Source organism: Harmonia axyridis, chromosome X (assembly GCF_914767665.1).
Source record: "Harmonia axyridis chromosome X, icHarAxyr1.1, whole genome shotgun sequence".
Classification (NCBI taxonomy): Eukaryota; Metazoa; Arthropoda; class Insecta; order Coleoptera; family Coccinellidae; genus Harmonia; species Harmonia axyridis.
Window position 1 is genome coordinate 20,800,493 of NC_059508.1, and position 27,983 is coordinate 20,828,475.

Consider the following 27,983-nt stretch of genomic DNA (forward strand, 5'->3'; position numbering starts at 1 on the left):
AACCGGATTACCGAATGCAAAAATCACAAAGCTGGTTGTCGATTTTTGACTCTTCTCATCACCTGCAAAATCTGCATCACAATAGCATGACAACGTTGGGGAACCTGCTGTATATTTCAGACCCAACTGACTGGTACCTTTCAAATATCTGAAAACCCTTTTTTTACTAATGTCCAATGATACTGTTGTGGATTGGCTTGGAATCGAGATAAATAACCTACAAAAAAAGATATATCGGGTCTTGTAAATAAACTTAAATACAACAGAGAGCCTATGGCTTTCTTGTACAGAAAATCTGCTTCATTAGTAACTTTGGGAACTTCATGATTTCCTTGAGGAACCAATGAACATATTGACGTTTTCTTGAATAAGCTTTTCACTGGTACCTGTAATTAATAGATCTTCAACATATACTAGAATCAAAATAATCTCACTATCTTCCTCTTTCTTATACAAACATGGTTCACGTAAATTTGGTTCAAAACCTGAATTTTTTAGAAAATTATCGAGTGTCATAAACCAACATTTTGGTGCTATCGGTATTCCATAAAGAGCTTTTCGTAACTTAAGAATTACCTTAGTTTTATCCAGATTGATTCCTTCTGGTACACTTACATATTTTGGTCTATCAATTTCACCATAAAGAAATGCTGTTTTGATGTCCAACTGTTCAATATGCCATTTTCTAGAAACTGATAATGCAAATAATAATTTAACTACTGATAGAGTTGGTGTAGGGATGCAGTTTCCTCAGAAGTATACTTTTCAGTATCTTTGCATCCTACAACAACTAAACGAGCCTTATATACACCATTGTCTTTAACTGTAAATACCCAGATGATGATTTTAGTTGTTTATTCTCAAAACACTCGTAATTCTCACTCTATCTCTAAGCAAGTTCTAGAAAGACTGAACGGAAGGGAACCCAACCCAGAAGGGAACTCAACCCAGTTCAGCTGGCTGAACGGAAGCAAGTTCAACCCAGAAGGGGGCTCGACCAAGTTCAGCTGTCTGAATGGAAGGGAGCTCGTCCCAGAAGGGGGCTCAACGCAATTCAGATGTCAGAACAGAAGACTTGACAGAAGGACTTTTGAAAGAATTTTTTTTTTCTTTCTTCGTATGGGGCTACCTATATAACCTATCATGTCGACTCTCTAAACAGAAATCACATATATTATTATCACTCTTTCCGCATTTAATGCAGAGAACTGAAACAGAATTAAGATTATTCGTGAACATATTAGATTCTCCAATGGGATAATCAAAACATAAGGAACATGCAGTATAAACTTCATTGATCTCGGTCTCGAGATTCCTATCTGTGTCATCAAAACATTCAGAACAAATATCATTCAAACTACTACCTGTATACATACTGTTGTCAACCTCTCTGAAATACTGGCAGTTTGCTACCTCTAAAAATGCATTCTTCAAAATCATAGGTTCTGGTTGCCTCGGGTAAAGTGTAACTGTAAGAGTAAAACTCTGGTTGGTCAGCATCTCGAAAATGTTTTCTGGAACTTCCGTTGTTGACACGTGGGATTGATCCATTTCTTCTTGATAACTCATTTTAACACTAACTTCTTGATTGTGGATTGCTTTTAACGTCACAAGCTCTGCTATTATGGATCCGCTACACGCTCCGCTACCATGTTAGGGTTCTGGTCACAAGCTCTGTTATCATGTGAGGGTGCTCGTCACAAGCTCTGTTACTTCGTGAGGGTGGTTGTCACAAGCTCTGCTACCATGTTAGGGTTCTGATACCATGTAAGGGTGGATTGACAAATACAGGTATTTTGTACAGTTTAATCGTTGATTTAACAAACTTGGAAACACAAATCTAAAACAAAATGGAGGTTAGGTTTGCTGCTTAAGGTTGGACGCCGTTATCTATTCGTGTCTGACAGAACTGGCATCTCCACCTTTAGCGGCCATATTACTTTTCTAGCTGCGCATGCGCACTAGACGAATCATATTAGTTGTCAGCAGGTTGTTTTATAGAAGTGGACTGGCGCCAAATATATTTGGCCAGCAGTTCTTACTTCAAGTTAGCATGTCATAAAAAATTTCTTTTATACTTTGGGAACTGATGTTTCCAAAGAGTAAAGACAATACAACATAGCTCGTGTCATTCTTTAGTTTTGTAAATGTATTTTTTCCCTAATATTGAGGGATGAAACAAAATTTTCTCTTTTTATTCTTAATACCAAAATTTCAGTAGTTTTCAGCATTTCGAAAGAATTCAACCCTGTCAAGCTGTTAAGCTTTTGATTTGTAGTAATATTGTCACAAATTGTCCTTATTGATAAAAGCACATAGAGCTTCAGCAGCCAACAATTCATCAGGCCTGTGAATCATTTCCTGAAATTTCAATATCATCATTTGATTCAACTAGAATATCTCAATACTTTACCTGAGCATGAAGTTCATTTTCATCTTGATTTTGTGTCATTACTTCACAGTCAGATTTCAACTGAAAATTTTGTAAATATTAGATTTATTTTCATTTAAAAGGATCATTATATAATTACAATTGGTTGTTGTACAGGATCATATCTAGTTAAATTCCGTCTTTCTTTCTTCTTTATGTTCTCATGAGTACCTGCAGAAAGGTTTTTTGTTGGGACTGCATTTCTTTTCAAATTTCGGCGTCTCAAGTTAGTTTTTCTCGGTCTCAAACACAAATCTGCGTGTCTCAGCTCCTTACCTGAATATTGAAAAATATTACTACACATGGAGCTCCATTGATACTGATATTTTTACAACTTACTTTGTGTATGAAAATCAAACTCTTCAAAATGCTTTGAACAAACTTTCATATATATTATAACTCCTCGAACACTAAAATATAAAAATTTAACCTGCAGAAATACACGCCGTCAAAGCTTTCACTCCTACCGTACCTTAAGCCGATATTACAGTTTCTTCCGATAGGTGGCTTGGGGATGAACTTGAATCGCTAATAGCATACGAGAACGGACGGATATTTTAGTCACGTGACCACAGATTTTACAAATAATCAAGATTTATCTGAAATAAACGAACGGTACAGAGCATCCTGAGCTTCAGCTGTTATGTCAGTTCTTTGATATATGCATGTGGCGCCCTTCGTGGCTAAATGAAATGAAATCATTAGTAAAACATAATCAATATTCATAATATACACTTTTACTGTCTTGCCTGCTGAAGAGGCGTTAGAAATTTATGCTTTTTTTTAACTATACTAAGAAGTTTTGAGTTGATTTTGTTTTCAATATTGAAAAATACGGAAAAATTCTGAAGGTATGGACTTTAATATTATTAATTATTTACTGCAAGAAATTCACAAATTCATTGCTATGTAGTCGGTTGCCACAATTCATATTACAATAAGAAAAAGTAGCTCGAGAAAGATATGGATTATCAGTGTGAGAAGAGTTTGATAAGAATATTTGAGAAATGATAGCAAATGTCTCTCATCTAAAACTTATTGTAGTGCTGATCATACTTTGAGAGAAATGGCAACCTGAAGTATTCCATAAAATATGCAGTGCTCATTTTGTGCGAAACGTGAGGAATAATGATCATGAGAGAACTTCATTTAACCCAAAGATTTGTAGAGGTTAGTTTAAATTATGTTACGTTTATCTAATCTCATTCTACTTATTTCAGAAGTATAAAAAAACGGATACCTAATTCCTCTACAAAAATGAAAAGATATAAAAGAAAAATGGTCTGATCTAGTAGAAAGTATATTTCCAAGGAGGAATCACTTCTAAAATCTCCATTCGTTTTATGAAGACAAAAATATTTCAATGGAAGTTTAAGAAGGAAAAAAGGGATTTTCATGTCAAATTGATCCAAGTGATTTGGAAGATGATATCTTTTATTTTCATCAGTAATTTAATGGACTATGGTGCCAAGGGAATGTGTGATGGGATAACTTACTGCCATAGGATAAATAAATGATATGTAAAATCAATGCAATATTTGATAATAATAATAATTTATTTGCACACAAGAAATCCATAAAAACATACGCCATCAAAAATTTACATGGCTTGTCAATCAAAAAATCTTGAACTATAAATGAATAGTATTAATAGTCATTGTAATGAAAACATAAATATGTTTGTTAATTATCAAAAAATATTTACAAAAATGATTCCTAAATAAATCACTCAACCTGTATATTGCACGATCCAATAGCAAATCCTTTACTCTCTTACTAATAACAACTGAACTCAAATTTTTCAATAATCTGGAAGTTATAACATGTATAACTTCAGACATGTATGATTCGGAACTTTTCTTATTCTGGATGGTCTTATTACAGCACAATTGAGGCTTGGAAAAATATCTTTCTAATTGAAAAATTTAAACTGTCATGCTACACAATGTGTAAAGCATATTTTTAAAATAAATCATTTGAAGTTTTAAGAATTATTTTTTTGTGAATTCTTCATCAAATGGCTCATTTTCAGCAGAAATAATTTGACCTGAAATAATCTCTATAACTTACTAGAAACTTACCAATGAATAGACATTTGATTTCCAATAATTTCACTGACTCCCCATTCTTGAAAATAACACCATTCAGAAAAGCAACAAGCCTCGGGTCCGACTGACAAACTTCAAGTCCTTTTCCTGAATATGGTATTTTTTTCTCTGAAACTTTCGTATAATAATAAACTATTAGCTGACACAAATATAGATATAGTCCCTTGAATACACTGATTTGGCTTTATATTCCCAATTAATTCCATGCTGGGTATATTTATTGCCGAACAGGACATTTATAAAATACTTCTGGGACACTGATGTCCCAGTCGATACCCTTGAAGGAGTAAATTTCTTCTGCTTCATCCATTACATAATTTCGATATAATAAGGTGGAAAATTCACTGAAGTCTGTCTCATTTATTTAGAAGTAATGAAACCAGTCCGCTTCATATATTGTAAACATGGTCAGCCTTTTTAAAAGCTTGGCCTTTTTCTTCATATCCCTAGCTTGAATGTCTATCGCTCTTCTGAATAAACTGATCATGCACAACGCTTTATATAATTACACGAAAAAATTATCTGTCCCCAAAGTCTTACTAATGACATTGTCCAAAGTCACCACCAGATATCTCATTCCAAAAATATACACACTGCCTATTCATTTGTTATCTGCATTCCATACCCATAATTTTATTTAAAATCCAATTATAGAAGTATAACAAGTTAGGTATTGAAATTTTTCAATACAAACTACGACGAAATGTTAATTTTTATAAACAAACAAGCATTATAGACAGATAAAATCCAATAATTCATAGACAAAGGTAAACTCTGTGGATAAAATCGTTTTGCTAGGTCGAAAACGTCCGACGAAAAAGATCGACATCTGATTGATCAGATATCTTTGCCGAACGCTCCAGATGTGTATTCCCCTCAATCTGGATGCAATAAACACAGATAACAGAGTAGGCAATAAACGAACGGTTCAGACAAGTCCGAGCGGTCCGAGGTAATAACCGAACGCGCTTAACTACAGTGACTTTATTACCACAGTGGCGACAACTCGTGTTTCATTTTCTATTGATTGGCCGCCATGTTTCGTCGGAGTTGCGCAGATAACAGATTTAGTTTGTTTATATTTGTTTGTCAAAACGTGTTCAGCAGTTGAGTTGTCAAGTTTGTGTAAATTACCGGCTTCGATTTTCGATTATCCGAATTTTTCATATTTCAAAATGCCTGGTTGTGCAACTGTTGGATGTTCAAATTCTACAGAGAAGGGTTTCATTATGAAATGCTTTCCAAGGGATCCAAGGGAAAGAATAGAAAAATAGATAGCACGATTCAGTTCATTTCAGACGTGATACATTGGATCGAAGATCGAATTCAAAATAATAAGACGTTTTGTTGCCTACAGATTAAGAAAAAGGTCGGAAAAGACTATAGTCTTTTCCGACTATATTGGTCATAACTCTCTATAGAGAGTTATGACCATTAAGCCCATGGCTGATCATTCAAGGCGAATTTATTATTGGAAAATAATAATCTTTACATTTGTATGTACCTAGTTCTTGAGTTTTTTCTTAATAATAATTTAAGTTAGAAGTTAAAGATAACCAATATTTTCGATCTGTATCTTTGGAAAAATAGATAGCACGATTCAGTTCATTTGCAATGTCGTACCTTGGATCGAATTCATGAAACATAATGCTACTTTCTAAAGAAATTGAGACCCATAATATGAAATATTGCCATAAGTTACCGATATACAATTCAAAAATACCGCCAAAAACGTCTTGACGAAACATGGCGGACTTTTGGCAATTTTATTTATTCTACAAATATTTATATATTTTCTGAATCATTTCAATAGTTCTGAGTCGTTCGAATCGCTATTGTTCAGTTCCTCAGTGTTCTTCCTGTGAAAGAAAAGGTCAAATATCAAGTTCCATGCTTCCCCTCAAACTGGTAATAAATACCGTGTTTGGATGAAAGGGAAACTGGGGAGTAAAGTGCTGATGGATCGACAAAAAGCTTGGCAACTGAAATTCAAAATCGATAAACCAGTGACAAGAAATATGAAAGTATGTTCCCTGCATTTTATCGATGATGATTATTTTTATCGAGGTAAGCACTGATAGCACATGAAATTTTAGATTATATTTATGGGGATAATAATAATAATGATAATCATGGGCGCCCGCAGGGGGGGGGCAGGGGGGGCCATGGCCCCCCCTGAGATTTTGAATACCTCATTTTTCAGCACAACATCCTCAATATTACTTTCTCAATCCAAAGGGCAAGGAAAAAAGGAAAGTAATGGATTCATAACAATTTTCCAGTTTTCAATGGAATTACTATAAATACATCCATAATACACTATACATATATCCATAATAGGCAGAGGTATTTTTTTAATTGAAAACTAGTTTAGACGCGTTGAGAACTTCTTGGGTGGAGAAAAATCGTGGAACCGAACGCAATCCATGCGTGTCAATTAAAAAAAAAAATCCATCTTATATATACTCTCCTATTGTCTTTAATAGATGAAGGTAAGAAAAAAAGTATTGGAGAAAATAGAAAGAAAAAATTACAGATCATAAAACAATAGTTTTTTGCGGAACTCAAGATATGCCTATACGAGAGAGCAACAAGAACTCTGGAAGTGATCTTTTGAAATTCAGAGAAGACGTTGGAGATAAAGATTTAGAGATCCATTCATTCAACGCACCTGGTTTGAATTTGGACAAACTTGTAGCACAAGGTTATGATGGAGGCTCAACAATGGCTGGTGAAATTCTCAGGGTTCAAAATATCATAAGAGACAAGTACAAGAAAGCAATTTATTTCCGTTGTGCCTCCACTAGGTTGAATTTAGTAATAAATGACATCAGTAAAATAACTGAGATTCGTAATAGCATTGGCACCGTTAATGACATTATAGTCTTTTTTCGAGAGAGTACCTTAAGAAGAAATCTGATTCCAAATATTCCTTTGTTTTGTGAAACTCGTTGGTCAGCCAAATATAAATCTTAGCGGGTTATCGCTGAAAACTTCAATACTATTTTCAAAACTCTTTTTGCTATAAAATCTGGAGAACACTACACTACACATTTTTATTAATTTTGTAGATTTTCACCGTCATATAAATTTAATTATAGAAATATGTGGAAAACATCGCTCAGAATGCATGCTTCACAGAATTTTTTTCCAAAGCATCAACTATTGCTCAGAGTCTCAATATAGAGATTGGAAAACCACGAATTTGCGGTAGACAAATATACAGATCTAATTATGAAGCAGATTCAGCTGAAGATTACTTCGAAAAATCTATATTCATCCCATATTTAGATCATTTGATTTCAGCCCTTGAAACGAGATTCTCGAAAGAACATATAATGCTTTTTTCTTTCTTCAATTTTTTGCCAAAGAATTCAAAATTACTAGATATTGAAAATTTCGCATCTAAGGTCGGCAATATGTATAACATTGGAAATTTAGAAAGTGAATTGAACATTTGGAATGAGTCACAAATGGATGAAAACATAAAAATTGAAGATCTTATCGGACAATGTAAGTTTTCTCCTGCTATCGAAGAATGCCTTAACTTCTCCTTACATTTCCATGTACTACTCGTGCTATAGAGCGTAGTTTCAGCGCAGAATTAAATTTTAGATCAGAATGAAATATGCCTACTCTGTTGTATAGCGATTAAGTATTTTGTCTTCAGAATTAATATTGTTTTTATGTGTTGTTTTTTGCAATTTATGATTTGTTAATTTTGATAATATACTTGTTTGTTGTTTTTACATTTTGGAGCAATTATGTGCTATTTTGAATCATATTTTAGTATCATGTTTTAAACCCCATTGTTTGCGTCATTCACTGTATATTTCAAGATTAATTATTATTCTTTTATTATTTTTATGAACATAGTTTTATCGAGCATATATGTATATATTTTCATTTCGTTATTACTCGTTTTTTTTTCTTTATTTATCAGCAATTATAATAATTATTTCATGTCGTTCCCCATATTGTTATATTTATTTTTTTGTAAATTGTTCCATTCAATGTGACTCTTTTTGAAAAGAGTTACCGTATTATTTCACATCACCCTTAGCTTTGATTATAAATCCATAATTAATGGGTTTTGGAGGCTAACCTCTTGTCTCTTTCTTCAGCAATGGACAATTTGATACCCTTTCCTCTTGGGAGGGAGACTATGTTGTTGATGTTAAAAAAAATGTTGAAGTGGAAAACATCATAATTTTTATTTTGCACTGTCCTCCCCCACTCATGAATATAAATACAGAAAAAGAAAGAAACGGAATACTAATATCGCTTACGATAATCATGAACGCCTTATCAATTTTCAATAATTTTCATTTTTTGCCCCCCCTGAGAAAAATTTCTGCGGGCGCCCATGATGATAATCGTTTACAGATTCCAGTTCTACACAGAAAGAATGTTTGAAAAAGACTGCTGTGCCTTCCAGAAATCTTTCTGTTGGATCTACTACCACAAAGGAAGAACCTGAATGTTCTAGTAGTAGATCTGAAAGATTGAATCAAAGAAATATTAACAAAGAAAAACTTATTGCTGAAGAATGCTCTTGTGAAGAAATCGAACCTGATCTACAATCTACTTCCCAAGATGAAATCGAAGCTGCACAAGGTCTATTACAGCATCTTCAGGGTCAGCCTGATTATAATGGGCCTAAAACTTTCAAGGATTTCGAAGTGCAAGTGAATACTCCCAAAGTATCTTCTTTGTGTGACCTGATAACAACAGATAGAGCTCTGAACAGTTTTACTGGTCTCAATAATATGAAACTATAAGATACAATAGTAAAAGCAGTACAATATATTTACAGTGATCAAAGATCAGATCGTTTAACAATCAAGCAGTGTATTGTTTTAGTTTTAACATAATTGAAATGTGATCTTTCATATGTGACATTATCTGTTTTATTTGGCATTTCACAAGAATTGTGCCAAAGATACATTGTCTTCAAATCTAAGGTACCTTTACACAATATTGGAAAAATTCCTCAGAAATATTTGGACATGTACTCTGAAACTCTATATATTTTTTCTCAGGGCACACTGATGATACTTCTCTATCACATTTTAATTATTTTGAAATAGTCGTATAATATGCCGAATATATTTTCAAAATAAATACATTTCATAAGTGAAATATTTTCAATTGAATTCTCATTATTTTTTGGTGATTCATAAGTCAAGCAATAATTTAATTCGATAAATAGGTATCGATATGAGTAGTTTTAAGTAACCTAGTTATATAAATTTATTTTTAGAAACATTTCATGTAAATTGAGTTATGTCTTAACTTAATAAATAAATGAAAATAGATATGCAACTTTCTGTAATATTCCTAAAAATATTCAATACATTAGCATTTGTAATATTTTGTTGGGACTGTATAATTGAAGGGTAATGTGAAATGATCAATTCGGATAAGTAAAAAAACCTTTCAACTAAAGTTTATTAGTCATGCAAATAACATGTAACATTTTTATTATGTGACCAGCATTTAAAACTTCTTCACCTTCATAAACACTTCTAGAAGTGTTTGTACCTTTAAGATACCCCAAGTATTCTACTAAACTCAGTCTTGCCATTTGGACCTAAAAAAGGTACTATTAGAATCCTGTAGTATAATAATGTTGATTGAACCGTTCACATATTATATGCACACGGTTGTTATTCGTCATTTTTCGAAGTCTTCCATCCTTGCATAACTTTCAATATCACTAGACTGAACTGAAACAAAGGATGATACCTACTGCCTTTACCTAAAATGAAAATATTATATACACAGTAACTTACTTTTTCACTATAGAAGTCTGAAAAGTTTTCATATTTATTGTAAAATCAAATTTAAATAGAGCAAATACAGTACACACACAACTAATACAACAAAACACTCCAATGTCAACATTTATAGTTCTACGTCTGCTCACCTTGGCGCTGCAATCTTATTTTCAGATGCCTATGCTCCCTCCTGTTATTCTATACTCAAACATAGACCTAATATCACAAATTATTAGGTCTATGTACTCAAAGAGTCAAAGCATAGACTAGTTAAAAATTCAAGTTTGCTATGGCTTGAAATGACAATTGACAATTAAAAATGCCAAAAATAGAAATAAATAATAAATCTTGTTTATTGTTGCCGTTGGTTAGTTTTATCTTAATTCATATTCATTTATAATAATAATAACTGGTCGTTATTTGTATATACTAGGTACATCCATAGAGAATTTCTCTATGGGTACATCTGTTGAGCTATTTTGGAATACCGGAATTATTTAGTACCGTTCATCTACCATATTGGTCCGTTCGTGATAGTTATAGTTCTCAGGAAATATTCATTAGGGACAACAATGAGTGGTGTAAGGTGAGAGAATATTTGTTTTCAAAGAAGCTGAATTACAAATAGTTCAGCATATCTTGCCATATTTTGATTACCCCTGAAATATTCATTTCTTGAGTGTTTATGATTTCATTGCAATGTAACTGAGTTATTATAATCTATAATCTTGCAGGAAATGTAAAGAGTTTTTGGGAAGTCTGACTCTAGAAGAGCTGAAAACTGTTAAGGTGGAAATCAAGAGAAAAAATATTCCTGAACCTAAGGAACACATGACGATACATAGAGGACTTTATGATCCGAAAAGCCTTGTAATCCATTTTAAGAAAGGTATTTTGATTTAATATTGATGAATGTTGTTCTCATACTCCTTGGGACACTATTATGCAAGTATTGTTTAATTTTTATTATTGATTGGCGTAATTGATACTTTTCCTAGTTTTTATCAGATACAAGTTAGGTCATCTCTAAACTCTCCATGTACAATGTGCCATTGCCTCCATTTACCAAAACAAGTTATGAAATAATTGAAAAAAAATTATTTATAGTGCATATCATAAATTTCAAAACGCGTATCTTTTTTAATTTATTTTCTAAAGAGCCTTAACTACGGTAGATAAAGTCTATTCACTATACTGGATTATCTTCCCTTTGCTTGATAAAGTATATTTATGTAATCTGAGGCCTATTCTTCTAATTTAAAACAAGGTTTGTGGTAAATTAAATTAATTATAAAATTGTTATATGATAAAGAAGTGTAATTTTTTGTTTTAAAAGTATCGGGTGTGAAACAACAAGTTATTACTACCTATAAATTTAAGAAATATTAATATATTCATTTTCATATTAAACTCTGCCTTGGAATGTATACCATTAATCTAAACAGTCAACATTTATGTTTGGATTTTGGTGAGTTTTCTACCACTCAACGTGGGATATGGAAGGAGTTGAGTCTGAAGTGTAAGTTATACATTGAAATTAAAGTTATTTTCCAATATAGAATATTACTATTGGTACATTCTCATTAGTTGTTAGCATTGCATATTATGTCAATGCTTATTCATATGTGTTTCAAAGTAATCCTCTTAATTTTTTTTATACAGGGTCTCGAAAGGAATATACGTACACATGTGATTGAAATAAATTTAAATTTATGTAATGATTGCTTATTTCTATACCATACATAAATTGAATCAATTCAAAATTGCATAATTCCTGTGTAATAACTTTTAAATGTAGTAATGTCATTCCACCTCTGTATGAAAAAGAAAAGAGAATCCCATGATGTTAGAAGAAAGAAGAACGAAGAAGAAGAATCAAAGAACTGCCAAGAAAGGACCTTCAAGAATTATCTATGAAATACAATCTTTCATTCACTTCCTCACTTTGAATCAAGGAGTTTTTTTTATTGTAGACACTGAAAGTTTTAATTTTCCAAAACGGTTTTTACCAAAGTCGTACTTACAGTTTTGCTATGGATTAGATTAGATTTTTCAGATGGGAAATTTTAAATTTTATTTCATAATTTGAGCAAATTTTTTTCTCATTATGTTATGGGAGTTGGAATGAAAAACCTAATTAATCCACTGAAATTTTTTACTGAAGAATTTGTGATGTTTTTGGGAATATCCAGAAAAAATTTTTATTTTTTATAATAAATCACTTTTCTATTACAAATAAAAACTCCACACAAATAATCATTTTAAATATCTCCTTATAGAATCTTTACGAGGAATATTTGATAGAGAAGACATAGTTTTGAATCAGGAATTTGGTGAAGAAAATATCAAGACAAATTCAAGAGGTCGTGATAGAAGTTCTTCGTCTGAAGACAATAGAAAATCAGAAGTATCAAGAGATATATCTTATCACCGTGAATATTTGAAAGGAGAAAAAAACGAACGGGAAAGATCATATAGGTCAGTATCAAAAATTTATAATATCAACTCCTCAATTTTCGCGAATTCTTTTCATTCTATAAACATCACGGTATATTGGGCAGATTAATTATCAACTTTTACGCAAATAGTTGGTGCCCAAACATCTATAATTTCAAATGTCACTACTATTTTTTCTTCAACAGGAGCCGCTCTCGATCAGGCGGTAGATACAGAAGTCGTTCAGGATCTTATAGAAGAAGAAGCAGATCACCCTCAAGAAAAAACACAGAAAGGAGAAGGAGCACATGTTCCTCCCCACGAACACAGCCCAAAAAAAAGCCTGGTCTATTTATACCAACTGAGAGTGATTATTTGAGACATAAAAGAAGAAAAACTCATAGATCTCGTTCTCCGGTAGCATCATGTAGTAAGAATGAAGATAGGGAACATTCTAGCAGGTCTAGTGAGTAATTTTTCCACCATCTGAATATCTGACATTTGAAAATTAATGTACGAATTCTAATCTCAACACTTTTTTTGTTTGGGAGTTGATATAACCTTATGTTAGTGAAATATAATTTACAGAAAATGGTTCAACTTTAAGACAAGTTTTTGCAATGGATTATTTTTGAAATTTTTAGAAAAAAATTTGACTTTAGACTGCTTAGTTCTCTCCATAATAGAGATACAGAGTTATCAAGCCAGAGAAAAAGTAAAGAAATATACTCAATATCATGACATAACAAATAAAAGGTTTGCTATGGGTAATAGAGATATTCTATGCTGTGAACGGCTGACAACCTCAACTGCGCATGTCTTGCGAACGGCCGACCAACGTAAAGAAAGTTGGTATAGGGATGTGTGGTTCGTTCAATTTCGACGAACCGGGTCGAACCAGATCTATGGCTGAGACGACCCGGTTCAAAAGACCCGTTCAATTGACCCAATGGTTCTTTTCAGCTCACTAGCTCAGATCGAATCATGTACGATTTGCGCATGATTCAAAGATCCGTAGATCTAGTTCTTTCGTTCTTTGTTTTTTTTTTCTTGGTAAAGAATGTTAAGTTAATATCAGCTTTGTATTTGTTAGTCGATATGTTTTTAATCGGATCGTGAATTTGTGATAATGATTTTTTTTGAGACATAATCATAAACATAAAGGAGATTATTCATTATCATAAAGTTATAAGTTACTGAGATGGCAGAATATATTAAATTGATATCTGGTTCATGAGATGATTATGGACCTTTCGAAAAAATTTCAAAATCTGATATATATCCTCGTTCAAATTGATGATTTTGGAATATTTAAATGACTAATGAAGAAGTAGAAGTAAATCACGAATGTACTTTGTACAGAACACTAAATTCACGAGGTCTTGAATTATTAATTTTAACGAAAACTACCTAATGATCATTACCTGTATCTATTCCAACCAAATAAATACAGAAGATCTGAAATCCCTCAAACTGATATTACCCTAATTAATATATTTTGTTCCCGAAAAATATTCATTTTGATCAACTTTGAAAAGTTAGGTTTGAATATATATAGTTAAAAAAATTCCCAAAAAATAATGAACAATATTCAAAACCATAACATTTTCAAGAAATAATAATTGGTGCATCTAAGAGAGTGCAATTACAGAGCCCAGTTTCTTTTATTATCTATAATCTTTCTTCAAAACCGGCTGCCGAGCCGATGATTCATTTGCGGAATGTATGTATTTTATTACTACAGTCCATTCAGGAATTATTGACATCCCGGGTGGCTTTGGAAAATCGAAATTAAGTTGGTACTGGCTCATTCAGTAACATTTTGAATTGCAGATTTCGGGTTGGCATTGGAAATGTCATTGACAGGAGGTTAGATTTCAGTTTGTTTTGATCGAAGAAATTTTGAAACTTAAAAGTTGTATCAATTTCAAACACACATTGATTAGTTTATTTGAGTATTTCTCACAGTACTGTTTGAAGAAAGAAGAAGGCAAGTCATTACAACCTGGATTATTAGTGGAAGAAAACCTGTGCAATACGATTTCACCTTCAAAGAATCATTGATTGATTTGATTGTTATCAAAAGCCGAGCCGAAAGCAATCAATATATCAGCCTGGATGAAATTTGACCAAGAAGCATCTGGATTTTAATCAATCAAAGACAACATTACATAAACTTAATTGGTTACAAGTTCAAAACAGTTAATAAAAGGAAAATTCTTATTGATAAACAGAAAAATAAAATAATAAGTTGAGAACGATTTTATGGTGAATACAGAGAATATTTGCAACAAAATGAGAAATTCATTTATCTGGAGGAAACTTGGTTATTTGAAAATGCATTATTCAACAGTGGACTCTAGAAAGTAAACAAAATGTTGGATTTTTACCTGGATGTTTTGTTTTGACAGTGGTGATCACGAGGATCATATAAATCTTATAGAGAGAATTATTTTATTATTGGATTGCTAAACAAAGTCTTGGCATTGCATCTATAGTTTATTTATATTCTATATGAAATTAAGTATTGTTATATTTGTTTTTTGTTCTTCAATGAGTAATCCAAAAATCTAATAAATTCCAATTGCTTTATAGAATTTTTACAGAGTATTTAATCGAAAAATATATTCAGAAGAGTAACTTGAAGAATTTCTTCACCTCTTACCCACTTGAAGATAATAATAGAATGCAATAACATTTTAAAATTCACAAATTAAAAATAATTTCATGCAAAAATGCTTTTAGTGAGTGAGTTAAAGCTGTTATGGGCAAAATAATTTATGTAATTTAATAGAAACTAGTATAAAAGCATTTCAATAAAAAATAGAAAACTCGAATACAAATAGTACCTATATTTTTCATACAAGTTAAATCAATCATTCATGTCATGAACAGTTTCAATAAATAGTGACTTCAGAAAGTAATTTACACATCGGCTGATAAATTGGTTCCAATTTTGAAAGTTACAGTACAACTGTGATGTCAAAATTTTTGATATACTAAATGGATTCTTTGAATTTTATTTCTGTCTTATTATGATATGGCTCTTCCATTCACTAAGCTACACTATTTAAATTTATCAACCAGTTTTTTCTGTTTTCTTCACCAGTTTAGACACCACAGTTAAAATGATCCATAAGAGTTATTTCATAAGAATTTTGCAAGCAGGTTGGTATCCAGTGTCCATCAGTAATGCAACAATTTTTAAAGAGCCTTTGGTGAAAAGGAATATGCATATTTTAATGATCTTCAATAGGATCTTTCATGGGCGACTCTTAAATGAATAGATATCTCTTCGTTGGATTTCCTTGAAATGAGATAGCATTTCACCATATTTTTACGTTATATGATCTGAATTTCAATTTATGAAATCATGACTGTATGCGTCCCTTCGTAATTTCGAAAATTCAGGATCTTTCGGATACAAAAATGATGAAAATAATTTAAACTGGTTATTTCTATGATGAACCATAGCAATTTTTAGTGATATTTTTGTAACCAGAAATAAAGCCTCGACTAGACGTTCATGGCCTACTTCGATGTCAATAATTCCTGAATGGACTGTACCATAATTATGTTCCTTTAAGGTCAGTCCAAACCGAAACCCATCTTCCTAGGCTCGGATAACGAACCATTCTATGGATCTTTGGGTCCTAAAAGATCCTCAGATTGAATGAACTGAATGTGAAAGTTTGGCTCATTCGGATCGGTTCGAACGAACGAATCATTTTCAGAGAGACGACCCGATCGAACCATTCGTTCTGAAGACCCGGGTCTTTTGATTCGTTCGTTCGTGAACGGCACATCCCTAACTAATTAAGCGTTAGGGCTTGAAGTGTTACGCCACTGTGTTTTTCTTTAACAAATATTTTTACCAAAAACAGTCCTAAACGAGACCGTGAATGAATGCATTTAATGCTTCTAGAGGTTCTCAATTGTGATATCTTTCTTTTCCAGATGCAGATAGATATAGAAGAAGTAGAAGTCGATCTAGTTCAAGAAGGAGTCGTAGTCCCTCACCAAGCTCCAAAAGGTGGTATCGGACTAGATCACGAGATAGGTATCTCGAAAGAAAGACTGAAATTGGACCTTATGGAGATCCAAAGATGTCTCCGTATTTATTTCAAGTAGCTATCAATCTAATTCTGTTTTTACTTCATTTTTCAATTAATGTTGAATTTTTTAGGATGGAAAATATTGGATCCCAGTTGGTCCAACTTTTATACCTCGTGGTTTTATTCCGACTCCGATGTATCCAAGACCATTTATGCCTCCTATGATGATGCCTAGGATGCCGAACATGATGCCACCATATAGGCAAAGAGTACCACGACCAAGACAACAAAGTCCTGTTGTTGATGTCACTCCAACAACTTCAGTTCAAATATTGGAAGTTGAAGGAGACACTGGTCAAAGCAAACCACAGGATATATAATATTAAGCTATTCGATCAAACAATAATGGACTCAAGGCCATCATCCATTTGTAAATAAATTCGTTTTAACAATTAATTCTCCTAAAATTTTACCATGCTATTGATTTTTTTCTACATTGTTGTCATATACATTCATGTTTCAATTTAATTATTATTCTAATATCTAAGGTGAAAATTGTAAAATGAGCTGCTAATTTATATTTTTTTATTCTTGTGGATATTGTCTAATGATGTTTTTGATAAACGATTGGATTCAATACTTCAACTTAAATTGAAAGTACACCAAGTGTCCTTAATTTTTGAGTTGAGGAATTCACTGTACAACACTCTTGGATGTTTCTGTATTTTTAATATGTTTTTATGTGATATATTTTATTGTTTATTATATAAGGTTAGCAAAGCTTATGTTTTTAATTTTTTCATTTGTGCCTCACTTTTAATTTGAGTTCTCAAAGAATTAAGTTTTGTGAGTTATTGAAAATGTAAAATATGAAGGAGCTACTGTGTGGGAGAACAATTGTACTTCATAAAATTAAAATGGAAATATAACATTAATAATGAACTTATGATCTTCAAGACATAATAAAATATGATAGATGGTGATACATAAAATAAACTATCATACACCAATATTCTTTATTGCTATAATAACACTTATGTAATAACAACCTCTTTCCGGAGACTGAGGGACGCATTATTGCCATACAGGACCAGGTCATGACAACGCGAGCCTATATCAGCTACAAAGAAACAAATGCACAGAAAATAACAAAACACCAAAAGAGAACCCCAGCAGGCATATTTGGTGGTAATATCAAATGTATCAAAGATGAACACATCTCCAATTCCTCAAAATTCCGTCCCTCAATTTCCGGAAAGAGGTATATATATATACTGGGTGTAACAGTATCATGATACACCCCCCTGTATCTCCGTTAGTTTCGAAGGTAATAGATTGAAATTCGGGATATCCCATAAACATAATAAGCGACACTTTTTGATCAATGAATGATTTTTTTTTCACTTCCTGTTTTGCCGGAAGTGATACCAACTTTCGATTTTCAAATGAAATACCCTGTATATTATTATATTGCTAAAATCTGCATAATTTTCTAAATCCAATGATAACAAAACAATTTCTGAGTGAATTTTTTTTTACTTATCACATGAAACATAACAAGACGTTGAATATTTATTTTATATCGGGTCGGGGCCCTCCGCCTACCCTTAACATTATGTATTCCTGTTATTCGGTTCTAATGATGTTTTGAGTTACCTACTCAATACGATGTTTACGATGCAGTCTCTTGGAACGGATGGAATAAAAATAGACAATTATGAAAGAATAATAACACGTGCATGCGAAATATTGGGGGCTTTCAGCAGAAAGATCGGTAGCGTAAGTAGCTCCGCTACAGATAGGTATCAGTTTGGTAACGTTGATTTTCTCTGCTGGACGGGTTGCTCCTTTTTTTGACTGTCAGTTCTGTGGTTCCTTCTTGAAGGTTATGTTATGATTAAAAATAACTTTCTGTTATATTATAGATTTTAATTTCTAAGTTTGCTTTCGCCCTTCGATACTATTACTCTTTTATTGCAACACCCATAGATAAGGCAACACCTTCCAAACATTGATCATGGATTTGAGAGTTATTCCATTCATTTTTGATGACGACGAAGAAATAAATATAATCAATACAATAATTGGACCTGTTCTAGAGTTGGCTGAGCCTTTGCCTAATTTGAAAAGTTAAAATAGAGCATTTATTCCAAAAAATGAAAATTTTTATGAAAATACAATTCCTCTTGACATGGAAGATCTATTCAAAGAACATTTCAGAATATCCCGAACAGCTTTTGATGTATGTACTTTATATGTATATATATATTTATTTATTCATTCATTCCTCTCTCCCAAACAGCAAAATCTGCTGGTATCAGAGACTGAGTTTACATAAAATTTTTTAAACAACAATAATTCAGTTTCAAGAAAAAATAAAGCAACAATTCTATATATAAATGAAATCTTCTAATTTCTGCTATTTTAGGATCTTTCCCATATTATCGCTGCAAATTCAAGCGGTCCACATAAAATTCCTTTGGAAAAAAAAATGTTATTCTCTCTTTAGATGATCGCAAAGCAGGAATGCTATTTAGCAAGTGGTGACCGCTTTGGGCTTTCTCATGAGTAGAATCCCTGTTCTAAGTTTTTAGGTACAAATATACTTATTGTATTGAACCAAAAGTAATCAAGGAAAAATATAATTTTTTTTCAAATCATTTATTTCATACTACAAAACTAGCACAGAGGCTTTTAGCTAATACACTCATAACTAGTGTAAAACAATCAATATTTATTTATTCATTCAAATTCAACAATAAATGAAATCTTATTTATGCAATTGTAGGATCTTTCCCGTATTCCGCAAATTCAAGTGGTCCATATAAAATTAATTTGCGAGTTGATTTTTATATTAGTTCTTTTCTTTTGAGTTGTTAGGTAACAATTTCCTTAATATATCATTCCTTTCTGCCGTTAACCTATTCTTTTCAGCCATCAACCTAGTCTGTTCCTTCAAATCCTTTGATATTTGGGAAAGGAGGTCCAATCGCCTCTCTTCAATTTCAACCATTTTTTTTCTATGATCATATAATGATTTATTTCGCGTCTTTTTTTTCTCTTTCTCTTCTGACATATCATTACTTTCAGATCGAGGTCTTTTTCTAGAATTTTATTCTTTTGAAATGCAGGGTGAATCAGGACACTCTGAGGATGATAATGAATGGTCCGATTTTGAAGCGTTCCCCTCAAAGTATTTCTGGCAGGAAACAATATCTGGAAAAAGTAATTTCTTTCTTAGTACGAAAATAAAAAAAAATGCGTTCCGATTAGGATATCATTATGAACAGAAAATTTTTATTTCAATCAACAGAAACATTAACCTATAACATTTCACGCATTTACTTACCATTTTGTAGTCTCTGATGAATTTGTGGAGTTTCTGTCACACTATAAGTAATATTATTAAAAGAATATCTAAAAGTTTCCATCTTTGCTATGTTTGAAATTCAAATTTCGTCCCAAAACAAATGTCACTTGTCACTAACTCAACACGTTACCAAAAAGGAGCTTAAAATAAATTCGCTACCGAAAATGGCGACCGCTCCGTAGCATACGCTCCCTAGCGGAAACTGATCGAACGCGTTCAGCAGAAACTTTATAGAATATTGACAACTGTTCCACAACTGTTGTGTCTGCTGAACGCGCCCATTTCCTCTTTGTTGGTACTTTGGAAAAAAGGATCTGAAATATGATCTTCAATAAAAGCAGGCCTACATGCCAATATATTTCCTATTTTGTTTATCTAATCATAGGAATAGATTGCTTAAATTGGAGGTATAAAGGAATATGAGAGATTCCTTGGATAATAAAAAAAGGCCTATAAATATGGACCCGTTAACGCTTTGTTTTCGAGATACAGAGTGTTTCTCATAAGTTTTGTAATCTATTTTTTTGTGATGATTATACCAGTTTATCGAATCTTTCTTCATCTTCGCTATTCATGCGGTAAATAAGTATCAAAACTTATAATAAAATTTATTATTCATCATAGCTTACTAACTGGATCTTCGTTATAAGTTGGATTTTTCTGAGTATTAGGTACTAGAGAATAGTTTGAAATTTTTTTCTAGAAATCAGTAGCAGATAGGACAGAACTACAAGAAACCAAAAATTGTAGTAGTATAAATGGAACACCATTTTGTCTCAATTTTCCGATCAACATGTGATACATTTTTGGAATACAAAACTATTGTATTCTTGTCCACCCTGTACCAATTGGAATCAAAATGTGATACATTTTTGGAATCAGCTCAGCTAGAGTAATCGGAAAATTGAGACAAAATGGGGCTGTTCCATTAAAAAAAATGACGGTGACGTCATAACTCGAAAGTAATTAACCTTGTATATAGGATTATTATTTCAAAATACAGTAAATTAAAAAAAAATCGACATGTTTCACGATTATTTCTTAAAATGGTCTATTTAGCTAAAAATGAATTTGTTCCATACTTTACGGACATAGTGTATAAAGTAACAAAGTGTATTAGTTTTTTGACATTTTCTATTCTATTCATTTCACCTTCAATACATTTTTTGAAAATTCATATTAATGAACGGCAAAAAAAATGACGTCCCAAAATAGCGGAAGTATCTAAAAGTTCCCCCCCCAAAAGTGGGTCCTGGATCCGCGCCTGTTACGACGAACTTTATTTGCTCATAAAAAACAAAATTCAGTATTTTTGACGGGATTTAGGTATTAGAATAAATCGGAACCATCATGGCGCACTTAAATGGAAAACCAAATATTAAATTATAAAAAAATTTTGAAATGTTATTTATGTGGCATCATTGGATTCAGAAAATTATGCAGATTTCAGAAATATAATAATATACAAGGTGTTCTATTTGAAAATCGAAAGTTGATTTTCAAGGGAATATTTATTTGGTTTTAACACTGTTTCGAAAATGATGTTGACATCCTCAAAAACTTAAATTCACTGAACGATTATAGTCTGGCATAGAATATCTTTATCTCCGATATATTTTTTTGAGGTCACTGATAATAATATTTATTAGGTTATTTGGGGTTTTATTCCATGTAGAAATGAATCTAATATTTTCATCCATGATAACCTCAATCTTTCCATATATCTATATGAAAAAGGAAAAAGCCTGTAGAGCTTGATACAGATTTTTTTGGGACAGATATTCAACTTGCTCAATCCTAGAACTTTTTCCACTGTGATATTTTTTTTACCATGATCAAAATAAATGAGAAAAATATTTTTTGATATAATATATTATTATTCTTACAAATATAATGACCCAAACACCAAATGGTGTTATTGGGATTTAGATTACATATATATTATATATAAATATAATGAAGTAAATTAATTCTTTAGTTATTACACCATCAAATTCATTGTCAACATCAATTTAAATCATTTAAATTTCTAAGCTTCCTTTCGTACTGTTCCTTTTTTGACAGGCTTATTGGGAGTTTCTGGTTTTTCCTCCTCTTCTGTTAACCAGAGTTCAATATGGCATGGACTTGACATATAAGGGTTGATTCTACCGTGGGCACGATAGGTACGTCTCCTCAAATATGGTGCTCTGTTTACCTACAATTCAAATTTATTTAATTTCTGAATATTTTTCAAACAGGTGAAATTTAAGAATTAGTACTTACTTGAATGTGATTGACAATAAGTCTATCAACATCAAGACCACTGTAATCAGCATTACTTTCGGCATTCCTGAGCAACTGAAGTAAAAATTCAGCTGACTTCTTCGGCCAACGTCCCTGTGTTGTACCAAACTGTTTAGCTTGAGCACAACGTCCAACACCACCATTGAACCTTCTGAATGGTACACATTCCTTATGATCTATAACATTTTTTAGGTAGGCCACTGCTCGTTTCAATGGCATTTTCCTGATAGCATTAGCTGTTTCACATGTGTTCTAAAAGTTGAAATGTCGAATTAACCAATAACAAAAAAATGGTTCATACACCCGAAAATAAAATCACGAATTTGATCAAAAAGTTGCTCGGTATACCTTAAAATGAACCCTAAGGTTGGAACCTCGAGCTTTACATGATTTCGTAGCGTTGTCTGGTTCTCTAGCGTAGCGACCCATTTCAGTTGTCTGGAAAATTACAATTTATATTGATAATGAATCGTTCAAAAAATGTGAGATATAAAAAAAATTATGTATCGAATGTTTAACAAACATACTCTTGAATTTATTTCTCCCACACAACACTACAAGCCTAGCACAAAAAAAGAAACTAACCTTGCTTTTAACAGAGCACAGACTAATGTACACATAGACAAATAAATAGACAAATAAAGAAGGATACGCTAAAACAGGATACGCTAAAACGGACCAAATATTTGGACCCGAAGCTCATGAGTTACAGAAACTCCCAAAGATCCTAAATGAAAGTAACTGTCATGCGCGAGAATGCCGAGAATTCCCTTCAAATACGATTTTGACGTTGATGTTATTTTGTTCCAAACAACAACAAAATTTACATTTTCTGTTGTTTCCCATTTTAATTGCAGAGTGGGATGAAACAGGTAGGTATATATGTAGAATTTTCCAAAATTCGTCTTTAATTGAGCTTTCTTCGTAGATGAAATTTGGTATTATTATATCAACAGCTACAAAAATATACAAAATCTTCTGCAGACTAATTTTTGAATATAAACACATTATACAGAACTGAACTAGTGTCAATAAGGGAAAGACTGCAAAAATTTCCAAGGAAACTCTTCTAAAGTCTACACAACATTGAACTAAAGTGACCATTGATGCGAATATGATAGAAGTTGTTTATTATTATATTTATTTGTAGGTTGTGATTTGATAAAATGAAAGAGAATTTTGTATGATGAGATTGAAAGTGCCCTTTTGTTACAATGAATGGATGAATAAGTATTCAAATTAAAGCTTCTTAATTATTTGATGTGAATTAAGAAATTTATTGTTGGTAATAATGGATTGAACTTTAAGAAATTACATTAAAACATCTAGAAATGGATTTTTAAAAGTACTACTAACATGTTTTATATTAGGATTAGTTTGACATTTCACCTTGTTAATAATTTCAAAATTTAAATCAATGTGTTATGTGAAGGATCAGGGCAAGAAAAAGATTATTTCAGATTGTAGCATCCCTTATATTATTATATAGGTATATAGATTATTTAGAAACCACTCATGAATCTCAAAAAAGATTTCTCTTGGGTTTTCAATACAGAATAGGGTAATATCATTCAGTGATGATGGTTAAGTAAACACTGAGAACAAAAATAAGTATATGATTAATAAAAAAAATGGAGGACCAATTTTGTCACTTGTATCATAATAAATATTAATTTAATATTTCTTTTTTTTAATGAGAAATCCAAATTGTTAATTTTTAGGTTTTCTTGCACTCTATAATAATATACTGAATAGTTTAACAATATTACTGGGCGGATGCTCCATTACTAAAAATGCTAATGAGGTAATTTTATTTTCAGATTAGGATATAATGCATATAATAAAGTCTGCATCAAATTCTTTACAGCATAGAGAATTTTGGCTTTTCAATACAGTTAAGAATACACTTTCATTGAGTTATTCTCAATCTACATTACTCACTTTGATATAATTATGGGAAATGAAATCGTATAAACAATACAGGAAGTAGTTTATTGTAAGAAAACTTACAGTTGTTCAAAATTATATTTAATTATATTATATTATTATATATAATATATTAATTATAATTAATTTATGTAAAGGATGTATATCCTATTTTATTTTGATATTGACTGGTTCTTCTATCCACATTTGAACATTGTACGTCTCTTATATGTGTAACATGCTGGTTCAGTTAGAATTTGTTACCTCGATTTTTTGTCAATCTCATTTCAATGTTCTAAATTATTTGCTATGAAGTTCTGGTAGTCTCTGCTAAAAATAAAAAAAAGAATATGAATTTATAGAAAAGTCATTTTCATAGAAGATGCATACTATTCATTTTTTTTCTGGGGAAATAGATTTGCTTATTAGTTCTTCTTGGCATTGACCCTATGTTTGGAAAATTTTCCATTGATAGTTGCAAATAATTTCCTCTTTCCTTATAGATTGAGAGTCTTCAATTGTTTTACACATTTCAGCAAATCCTTAAACAGTTGAAATAATGAATTATTCAAAAACTTGAATTGAGCTTGCTTTAACTTACATTTTCTGTGTCATTGCTTATAGATGTGAAATTTTGTGAACTAGAAATGGTTTCATCTATAAAATGTCTCACATCTTCATTATTGTTAACTTATTGATGGCTCATTAATTTCTAAATTGTTGTCGTCATCTGAAACAGAATTGATTCTTTGTCCGAACATAGTAACAGCATGCAAATGCTTGCACAATATAACTTTGATGCTATTAGTGGAACACTCACTTTTATATTTGTGCAAGCATATTTAACAATGACTTCAATATCTTAAACCACAATCTGGATCACATGATATAAATTGTGTATTATAATATTTATCATCATATACAGACCTCCTAAATTAAGTCTTTCATTGTTTCTGCTTTTTTATGAGATTCTACAGACATTTTTTGTTGATAGTTGTTGGAGTTAGATCTTTCATGTCTCATAATTTTCATCCACATCTTCTCATCAACTATTCCTTCCAACAAATCTGATAGTGATAGCTTTTCAACTCTAAAACAATGAATACTCGTAAATTGATAATTGGAAGAATAGACTTATGTATACTACCTCATTTTCTTTTCCTTCTATTTTATTAGATTTCAGATATTTATTCAAGCTCTCTATCGCCATATTTGTATGAATACCTGCTCCTATTCTTTAGCAATAGGCCACATCATTATTCTCTGTTGATTTTGAAAGTAATAACTTAAAAATATCCATGATTAGTTTCGTTAGAAACAATCTGCCAAATTCTGCTTACTTTTTCAGATAATTTAGGAATTTGGGTAAAATTTGTTTTTTCTCATTAACCAATATATTTGTATGAATTAAGCAATAAAAATTGCCCTTTAACACTTTTTCACTTGAAAAATTCGAATATACCCAAATAGAGGCAAATGTATTGTCCGTGTCTATTATTGACAAGTGTCAAGCATAGAACAAGTATGTATACTTACTCTATGGTGTCAAGTAATGTTTTAGTTGCAGATTTTACAGAGTTCGGGAACTCGAGGATGTACGACGCAGCCGATTCACGAAGATACCCGAATCATCGATCGGGTCCAAATATTTGATCCGTTTTAGCGTATCCTCCACATTGGATCTGTTGGAAAATATTTCATCGAAATAATTGAAATACCTAGGTGCTTCCCCAGACCCTTTGGAGCCCATATTGTACACTGACTTCATGTAAAGCCTTTTCAAATGAAACCTTTTCAAATTAAACCTTTTCAAATTAAATTCACACTGTTTGGTGTGCAGCTTTCCATCGCTGTTGATAAAAGTTTCCAAACAGTGTCATTTTGGATGGAACTGCATTTGAATTTGCTTTCTGTTTATAACATCCTATCAGTTTCTTTAAGCGCGTTCGGTTATTACCTCGGACCGCTCGGACTTGTCTGAACCGTTCGTTTATTACATCCAGATTGAGGGGAATACACATCTGGAGCGTTCGGCAAAGATATCTGAGCAATCAGATGTCAATCTTTTTCGTCGGACGTTTTCGACCTAGCAAAACGATTTTATCCACAGAGTTTACCTTTGTCTATGGATTATTGGATTTTATCTGTCTTTGATGTTTGTTTATTTATAAAAATTAACATTTCGTCGTAGTTTGTATTGAAAAATTTCAATACCTAACTTGTTATACTTCTTTAATTGGATTTTAAATAAAATTATGGGTAAGGAATGCAGATAACAAATGAATAGGCAGTGTATAGTTTTGGAATGAGATATCTGGTGGTGACTTTGGACAATATCATTAGTAAGACTTTGGGGACAGATGAGTTTTTCGTGTAATTATATAAAGCGTTGTGCATGTTCAGTTTATTCAGAAGAGCGATGGACATTCAAGCTAGGGATATGAAGAAAAAGGCCAAGCTTTTAAAAAAGCTGACCATGTTTACAATATATGAAGTGGACTGGTTTCATTACTTCTAAATAAATGAGACAGACTTCAGTGAATTTTCCACCTTATTATATCGAAATTATGTAATAGATGAAGCAGAAGAAATTTACTCCTTCAAGGGTATCGACTGGGACGTCAGTGTCCCAGAAGTATTTTATAAATGCCCTGTTCGCCAATAAATATACCCAGCATGGAATCAATTGGGAATATAAAGCCAGATCAGTGTATTCAAGGTACTATATCTATATTTGTGCCAGCTAATAGTTTATTATCATACGAAAGTTTCAGAGAAAAAAATACCATATTCAGGAAAAGGACTTGAAGTTTGTCAGTCGGACCCGAGGCTTGTTGCTTTTCTGAATGGTGTTATTTTCAAGAATGGGGAGTCAGTGAAATTATTGGAAATCAAATGTCTATTCATTGGTAAGTTTCTAGTAAGTTAAAGAGATTATTTTTATAATTGTTTATAATTTCAGGTCGAATTATTTCTGCTGAAAATACTGAGCACCATTGCCAATATTTGAGAAGAGGAAAAGCCAGCTAATTTGAAAGAATAAATAAACATTATGCTAGAGTCTGATTAAGTATGGCAATTATGAATTTGAAAAATTGCGACTCTATAGTGTTCTCATCTGGTGATAAGACATCCAAAACTGATAGTGAGCCATTTGATGAAGAATTCACAAAAAAATAATTCTTAAAACTTCAAATGATTTATTTTAAAAATATGCTTTACACATTGTGTAGCATGAAAGTTTAAATTTTTCAATTAGAAAGATATTTTTCCAAGCCTTAATTATGCTGTAATAAGACCATCCAGAATAAGAAAAGTTCCGAATCATACATGTCTGAAGTTATACCACAGATTAGTCTGTGGTTATACATGTTATAACTTCCAGACTATTGAAAAATTTGAGTCCAGTTGTTATTAGTAAGAGAGTAAAGGATTTGCTATTGGATCATACAATATACAGGTTGATTGATTTATTTAGGAATCATTTTTGTAAATATTATTTGATAATTTGTAACTACAAACATATTTATGTTTTCATTACAATGACTATTAATACGACTCATTTATAGTTTAAGATTTTTTGATTGACAA

General features: G+C 31.8%; 3 protein-coding genes and 3 long non-coding RNA genes across 12 annotated transcripts; 3 read left to right on the top strand and 3 right to left on the bottom strand.

Moving 5' to 3' along the window:
* Positions 1 to 2,221: 2,221 nt before the first annotated feature.
* LOC123686352 lies at positions 2,222 to 2,953 on the bottom strand. 2 transcript variants are annotated; one of them, XR_006748457.1, is made up of 4 exons: positions 2,904 to 2,953; positions 2,532 to 2,707; positions 2,414 to 2,473; positions 2,222 to 2,361 (listed from the first exon to the last, which is right to left on the bottom strand). XR_006748457.1 is itself a non-coding variant. In XM_045626416.1 (4 exons), exons 1-4 carry the CDS (start codon positions 2,817 to 2,819, stop codon positions 2,287 to 2,289), a joined length of 360 nt encoding a protein of 119 aa, XP_045482372.1. In that variant the 5' UTR covers positions 2,820 to 2,869; the 3' UTR covers positions 2,222 to 2,286. The 2 variants fall into 2 exon arrangements, 1 of the variants encoding a protein (XP_045482372.1); XM_045626416.1 differs by lacking the exon at positions 2,904 to 2,953 and adding an exon at positions 2,771 to 2,869.
* A 405-nt stretch (positions 2,954 to 3,358) lies between these two features.
* Positions 3,359 to 3,683, top strand: LOC123686355. Its single transcript, XR_006748460.1, has 2 exons — positions 3,359 to 3,601; positions 3,652 to 3,683. It is a non-coding gene; the product is annotated as an uncharacterized LOC123686355 (long non-coding RNA).
* A 6,867-nt stretch (positions 3,684 to 10,550) lies between these two features.
* On the top strand, positions 10,551 to 17,591 carry LOC123686356 (pre-mRNA-splicing factor 38B-like). 2 transcript variants are annotated; one of them, XM_045626417.1, is made up of 7 exons: positions 10,551 to 10,686; positions 10,753 to 10,905; positions 11,054 to 11,208; positions 12,599 to 12,797; positions 12,962 to 13,221; positions 16,713 to 16,882; positions 16,942 to 17,591. In XM_045626417.1, exons 2-7 carry the CDS (start codon positions 10,892 to 10,894, stop codon positions 17,188 to 17,190), a joined length of 1,047 nt encoding a protein of 348 aa, XP_045482373.1. In that variant the 5' UTR covers positions 10,551 to 10,686; positions 10,753 to 10,891; the 3' UTR covers positions 17,191 to 17,591. The 2 variants fall into 2 exon arrangements, with proteins under 2 accessions (XP_045482373.1, XP_045482374.1); XM_045626418.1 differs by lacking the exon at positions 10,551 to 10,686 and having other exon boundaries at positions 10,693 to 10,905.
* A 4,443-nt stretch (positions 17,592 to 22,034) lies between these two features.
* On the bottom strand, positions 22,035 to 23,192 carry LOC123686031 (60S ribosomal protein L17). Of its 2 annotated transcripts, none has more exons than XM_045625968.1 (4): positions 23,052 to 23,192; positions 22,815 to 22,904; positions 22,446 to 22,718; positions 22,035 to 22,377 (listed from the first exon to the last, which is right to left on the bottom strand). In XM_045625968.1, the coding sequence occupies exons 2-4, from the start codon at positions 22,893 to 22,895 to the stop codon at positions 22,210 to 22,212; spliced, it is 522 nt and encodes a 173-aa protein (XP_045481924.1). In that variant the 5' UTR covers positions 22,896 to 22,904; positions 23,052 to 23,192; the 3' UTR covers positions 22,035 to 22,209. The 2 variants fall into 2 exon arrangements, with proteins under 2 accessions (XP_045481924.1, XP_045481923.1); XM_045625967.1 differs by having other exon boundaries at positions 22,994 to 23,133.
* A 12-nt stretch (positions 23,193 to 23,204) lies between these two features.
* Positions 23,205 to 24,146, top strand: LOC123686034. The gene is made up of 2 exons (XR_006748396.1): positions 23,205 to 23,338; positions 23,395 to 24,146. It is a non-coding gene; the product is annotated as an uncharacterized LOC123686034 (long non-coding RNA).
* Positions 24,147 to 24,478: 332 nt separating this feature from the next.
* LOC123686032 lies at positions 24,479 to 26,605 on the bottom strand. 4 transcript variants are annotated; one of them, XR_006748392.1, is made up of 6 exons: positions 25,733 to 26,174; positions 25,540 to 25,677; positions 25,320 to 25,482; positions 24,994 to 25,122; positions 24,783 to 24,934; positions 24,479 to 24,722 (listed from the first exon to the last, which is right to left on the bottom strand). It is a non-coding gene; the product is annotated as an uncharacterized LOC123686032 (long non-coding RNA). The 4 variants fall into 4 exon arrangements; XR_006748393.1 differs by having other exon boundaries at positions 25,213 to 25,482; positions 25,540 to 26,605; XR_006748394.1 differs by having other exon boundaries at positions 24,994 to 25,139; positions 25,213 to 25,482; positions 25,540 to 26,605.
* Between the last annotated feature and the right edge of the window lie 1,378 nt (positions 26,606 to 27,983).